Source organism: Triticum urartu, chromosome 5 (genome assembly GCF_003073215.2).
Source record: "Triticum urartu cultivar G1812 chromosome 5, Tu2.1, whole genome shotgun sequence".
Classification (NCBI taxonomy): domain Eukaryota; kingdom Viridiplantae; phylum Streptophyta; class Magnoliopsida; order Poales; family Poaceae; genus Triticum; species Triticum urartu.
Window position 1 is genome coordinate 559,067,991 of NC_053026.1, and position 6,000 is coordinate 559,073,990.

Sequence of the window (6,000 nt, forward strand, 5' to 3'; positions counted from 1 at the left end):
TAGGTAGTTTCAACCCAAAATATTTGAACGGAGCGGTGAATCTCGTGTTATTTGGGTCATCTTGTTTTTACCCGTGTTGTATTTGGTTGTTACTCTACGTGCGACTGTGACTCTTATGATTTTCCCTTTTTCTCCTCAGAAAGTTTTTTTTTACAGTCACTGTGCTGAACAAACGAAAAACAATAAATCGAATTTTCTGGCACGAATGCACAGGAAGAATAAATCGAAAACTCTCAACGTAGCCAGCCACCGTCTCCGCAAAACTAGGGTTCTTTGCCTCCCACCGGCGCCGGCGCCAGTCCGTCCCTTCTCCGATGGCCTTAGGGCCATGAAGGCGCAGTAGATCTCGGCCCTTGCCCGTGGGAGGGCTCTGTTTTATATCTTTTTTCGGGCTTTGTTAGGGTTTGTGTCCTGTTCAGGAAGGCGAGACGGCGGAGACTCTCTGAAGATGGAAAATAAAGGTCTCTCCGTCTAGTCCCCGTTCCGGTGATGCGTGTAGTATCATCGGTGGGCGTGTGGAGGTGTGTCTTCGACGGATCTGTCTTTGATGGATTTGCTCATATCTGTTTGCCGTTCGTCTTCGTTCATGTGTCTTCAGGTTGGATTCTTTTGATCTATATTCTTCATCCGCGGCGGTTGCTGTTCCGGTGCGTTGGTTCTATGGGACCTTAGCACGACGACTTTTCGACTGTCTACTACAATAAGGTTTGTCCGGCTCCGGTGAGGTCCGGCTCCGGTGAGGGAGAGACGATGACAGCAGCGCGCCTTCGGCTCGCTTCAGTGTTTGTAGTCGTCGCTAGATGGTCTACGGATCTGAATATAATATTTATTATTTCTCGAGCTCGTTGTACTACCATGATTGAAGATGAATAAGTTGAAAGCTTTTCCGGAAAAAAAAGAATGCACAGGAAGAATACAGTTTTCACACCCCATGATCAATTCAAACGAGGCGCAAAAACAGATGATAACCGAATTGTTACATCCACTTTTTCTTCTTCTGGCGGAACTGTTATATCCACACATCGTAAGCGCTATTTTGAGGGAGTTTGCTCCCCGTCAACTCCTGTACAGTTTCTGTGCAACTTTTATCCCTATCTATCTATCTGGTCACACAGTAATCACATCTACGATCCACTAGCACACCTATGCACGGTTCAAAAACCGAAAAATCCAGGCATAGATGCCAAAAGGAAAAACAGAGAATCCCAGGCTGGGAATCAAAGAAGGTAGCAAATCGGGATGCCTCCTGTGGCACCAGCCACTAGCCGGGAGGGAACCTGTACGACCCGACTGAATCGTGCCACATCCGAACTGGGACAAGGACCTGAAGCACGCATATTCGCACTAGAATACACTACGTGCCACCGTCTCCTCCTCCTAAAAGCCAGGCCAAGCAAGCTAAAGTTGACCGCTCGTTCGTTCCCAACTGGTTGCTTCTCCGCAGCTTCCCTCCCCAGTCGCAGTCGAGGTCACCGATTACGCACGCCATCCATCCATTGCCGCCCACGAGCAACCTACACAAGGCCAATTCAAGGAGTACGGTTAGATCCACCCACCCATCTTGAGCCACAACACGCCACCAGGGTTTGCGATAGACAAACTGAAGACAGATATAGTAGTAGAAAAATTCAGACTGAAATCAACGCATCGTGATGGCGTTGTAGGCTGGTTAGTTATTGTTAATACTGTAGAAAAATTCAGAGATGGTCGTTGGGCAAGGGTGGGTCAATGACATGTATGGCTCTGGTTTACATACGACCAGATGCTGAACTCGTCAAGTGGCAAAAAGTCAAACAGCTAAAAGTCCCGATTATCCTTGGGATATACAGTATCATATATGACATATGAACTGCCGTCAGCGCTTACGTTCCCGCTGCCAACAAGGCAATATTATTGCATATACAACGAATGGGGAAATGGCAAGGCAAGCGCGGGCAGACCACCAGAATTTGATAATGGAATATGACAACGTGCCATAATAACCAATTAAGGACCCTATCCGTCCCAACGGACTATAATGGCTGTTTTCAACAAAGCAACACATACTGTACCGTTCAAAAAAAACAGAAGCATGTAATTCGGCACTTTGGAAGCCCTAACAAGCTGGAGCTCCTAGTAGTAGTAGTAAATAAAAAAGCAAATGCCACCTTGGAAAGGTAGAATAGTTTATTCCGCAAAAGTGGAAAAAAAAGGGAAGAAAGAACGGAAGCATCAATTGCATCATGCATGCCAAAAGTCATGTGGCCCTAGACATTTTTTCAAATACAGTTTACCCAAGTCCTTGCTGTGTGTTAAAGTTCACCGAGTACTAATCGAAACCATTCAGTGAGAAGCCTCGACAGCAATCACCTTCAAGTCCTAAATTTTGTTTGACCAAAAACACCTTCAACGTTCCACGTCTGGTGGAATTTATAATCTGATAGCATGGAAGAATTCACAATCACATGGACTTTCATTTTATTTTGTGAGACAAATCTTGTATCCCATTCCCAGCTCACAACCTAAACGCGTAACGGCTAATCAACGCTTCAAGTGCAAGGCTCTAAAAGGTTTCGTTGGAAGACTCAAAAAGGTTTCGTTGGTGATTGATCTACAGAAATCGATGTCGGTGTTTTAGCTTTGCCACAGAAAGAAGTAAAACTGAGGTGGCCATAGCCATCTCTACTTATAAGTTGAGCCCTACAGACTTTTAGAAGACAAGAGTCCTACAGATTTCGACATCATTACCAGGTATTCTTACATCTGGAAGTGAAGTCTACCCTTAGCAGCTAGAGTCAGACAACTCCGCTACAGTTGCTCATTAAACATGTTAATCACAAGCTGCTGTAAAACAAAAAGAAGGGAAGAGGGATGGAGACAAAAGGACATACATGACAAAGGACTGATCTGAAGCTGATTCAACTACACATCTGGCGCCTGCTTCGGGTGTTGCCACTCTGTGTGAATTACACATGAGAATGACAATAAATGTAAATTGGAAACCAGTCAAGGATAGGATGAGAACCAAAGTTCAACATGACGCGCATGATATGTTAATTTTGAGAACTGCTACACAAAATCAATGTTTACTAACCTGACTATATGAGATGTTATTTGTGAGAACTGCTAAACAAAAGGTTTACTTACAGTTACAGGCAATGTTGGATGGACTATTCTGGCAGCAGCTTCTTGTTTCGCTGCCTCTTTTCTATCCGCTTCAACAAATGGATCATTCCAGTTACCACTGTTTCGCAGATCATTAAGATATTGAGTTCTTATTGTTTCGGCATGTTGATGAAGATTTTCCACCTGGACAAAACAAAAATGTCAGATAAGCTCCATTATCTGTGAAAGCATCAAACTATAGCTGCCAAACAAGGATAATGTGTGTAAGGTATATTACCTTAGAAGCAACAAAGATAAGATAATCATGCACATTCGACATAACTTTTGGCAGAGATTTCAAAGAACCTGGATGGGTTTTATCATTCTTCGTTTTTACAAGCTGCTCTAGCTCTCCAATCAATTTGCAACATTCTTCAAGCTGCTTCTCAAATCTTTCAACAATGTGTTGCATAAAGAGAGAAGGCCGATATACAGAAGCATAACAGTTACGAAAGGTTCGGGCCATTGTCGAGTGATGACTGAAATCAGTAGGAGCGCTTGAAGATCCAGCACAATATGCAAGTGCAGCACCTTCGCTGACGAACCTTTGTCTCACTTTTCCATATGCACATATAGCAAAATCCACATGTGACACTATTTCTCTGACATCAGCCATTAAGCTCTGAATGGAAGCCTTCTCTCTGTCGATGATGGTGGAGATTAATCCAATCTCCTGTTACAGGAAGAAAAAATTGCTCCTGTCAAAAACAATTGTTCAAGTTAAAGGTGCTTTTCGGCAAGTTGGGTTCATGCATTATATCAAAAGGTTCCCGAGAGTCTTTTCAATTTGAGGTTGAAGTCCCAGAAACCTGCCAATTTAAAGCATAGCTGAAGAGATAGCTCTTCAAGTAAGATATGTATCTTTGCTTTTGCATCATATAGACATCTTGATGGTGTACCCTCCATGCATACAACATGCCACACCAGCTATTTGATGCTAAATTGCTAATACTTCCCTGTGCCTACATGACCTCAGAAAAAATATCTATATCTTGTGGAGAACATTGCAACGGTGGCACTTCAAGCCTTTGAATGAAGTAAGAACGGCTCTACCAATAGATTTGTATACAAAGTACAACTCAATTATATCAAACATAAACATCTAATGCAGTACTATCTAGCACAATCGTGCGGCGATTCAGATACACAAGGGCGCTTAATATTGGCTGGTACCGGGCAATCTGTGAAGAATTGCTCTCTCAAAGCAATAACCAAACGAGCAATGCAGATAACTTGACAGTGCTTAATATATAATATATGGTACTGCATTTACTTTCTTCCTCTTTTCTGCAACGGTTAATTAGGGTACTACACTAATCCGTGAAGGCTGAAACGCTGCTCAAACATGTTCTGCAAATTAAAGGACAAACCACCCACAGAATAAAACCAAACCTGGGTAATCTGACGAGCATCCAATTCGAAACCCTTGTTGGAGACTGACGGGTCACTGAGGCGCCTGCATTGTTCCACCTGCTCACACGCAGGCCTCTCATCCCTTATCTTGTCCCTGCCAAATCACAGACGAACCAGGTGATGGTCAGAGAGCAATGGGGCAAAACATTTTAAACAAGGCAAAGTACACAATGAATCCTAGGAGAAGTTGATTAATACTACACAAATTGAACAAAGAGATAACTCCTGTGATCCCCAATACCTGCAGAATCCACCACCACGAGATGTTTTCGAAACCCCAGAACGTCACAGCGGCGGAAGCCAATAAACCACGGGTACCAAATTCGACACGAAAGACGGGCACGAGATGGGATGTGACCAGGAACCTACTCGATTTGCAGGAGAAGGTGCTGGGACACCGGATGGAGCTCCTCCCACTTGGTCGCGTACCCCGCCGGTTCCCCTTCCGCCGTGTACAGCCTCACCTGCTGCTCCGCCTGCGGCTGCGCCCACGCCTGATGCGCCCACGGCTGCTGCTGCAGCCCGGCTTGACGCCCCCGCTCCCATCCCTCGTACGCGGCCACAAACGCCTGCTGCTGCTGCGCCGCCACCGACGCCTGCTGCAGCCCGGCCTGGCGTTGCTGCTCCAACCGCCCCAACGCGGCCGCGACCGCCTGCAGCGTCTGAAGCGACGACGTCGACGCCGCGGGGGCTACGGGGGTCGCCTGGTGCGTCTCGAGCGGCGACGTCGACGGCGCGGGGGGTACGGGGGCCGCCTGCGTGTGGGGCACGGACGGCGGTGCCTCCGTGTAGACCGTGAACCTCCCGCGCGTCGTCGCGCGAGGCGCCTGCGACGACGGGGGCGTCTGCGTCGTCGCCGTCGACGCCGACTGCTGCTCCCGTGGGTCCTCCGCGATCGGCGGGAGAGCCGGCTGCCTCCGGGACGTGCGGGGCGGGAGGGGCGGCAGCTGGCCCGGGGAGGCGGAGGAGAAGCTGAGGCGCCTGGCGACGCCGTCCAGGTCGGTGTTGCCGTCCAGCCGCGACATGGCGGTTCGAACCGGAGGGAGGGGCTCCGGCCCGCGGCGGGCGGGTGGGTGGATGGACGGGTTTGCCCCTTTGGGTGGCCGTCAACTACGAGAGGGCCAGGCGGCCAGCGGTGGATGTCACGGGGTCCCGATGGTTGACGCGAGGGTATTTATGGGTTTCAGCTTTGGGGCTGGTTTGGCTTCCGAACCACGCCACTTTCCAGTGGAAAAGAAAAGAGGAAGTGATTCTTTTTCATTAATTAAAAAAAGGGTACTTCTCCTATGTTGAAACGAAGAATCTCCTATGGAAAAGAAAAGCGGAAGTGAGTATTGTTGCCTTTAAAGGGACACCGATGAGCCATGATTCATGGCCATCTTTTGAGATTTGGATCCTTTTTCGCACTTGCAATACAACCCAATGGCCAATACATTGCAATGG

General features: G+C 47.5%; 1 protein-coding gene across 1 annotated transcript; it reads right to left on the reverse strand.

Moving 5' to 3' along the window:
* Window positions 1–914: 914 nt before the first annotated feature.
* On the reverse strand, window positions 915–5,687 carry LOC125510696 (nuclear pore complex protein NUP58-like). The gene is made up of 6 exons (XM_048675948.1): window positions 4,927–5,687; window positions 4,537–4,651; window positions 3,383–3,817; window positions 3,127–3,288; window positions 2,871–2,936; window positions 915–1,514 (listed from the first exon to the last, which is right to left on the reverse strand). Exons 1-5 carry the CDS (start codon window positions 5,580–5,582, stop codon window positions 2,898–2,900), a joined length of 1,407 nt encoding a protein of 468 aa, XP_048531905.1. The 5' UTR covers window positions 5,583–5,687; the 3' UTR covers window positions 915–1,514; window positions 2,871–2,897.
* Window positions 5,688–6,000: the final 313 nt, after the last annotated feature.

What these genes read in the sequence shown, in the direction of transcription:
- LOC125510696 (XM_048675948.1), bottom strand. Translation starts at nt 5,582, where the DNA reads ATGTCGCGGCTGGACGGCAACACCGACCTGGACGGCGTCGCCAGGCGC. An exon ending in CACCTTCTCCTGCAAATCGA is followed by an intron (nt 4,652 to 4,926) that starts GTAGGTTCCTGG and finishes GTGATTTGGCAG; the next exon opens with GGACAAGATAAGGGATGAGA. An exon ending in ATGCTCGTCAGATTACCCAG is followed by an intron (nt 3,818 to 4,536) that starts GTTTGGTTTTAT and finishes TTCCTGTAACAG; the next exon opens with GAGATTGGATTAATCTCCAC.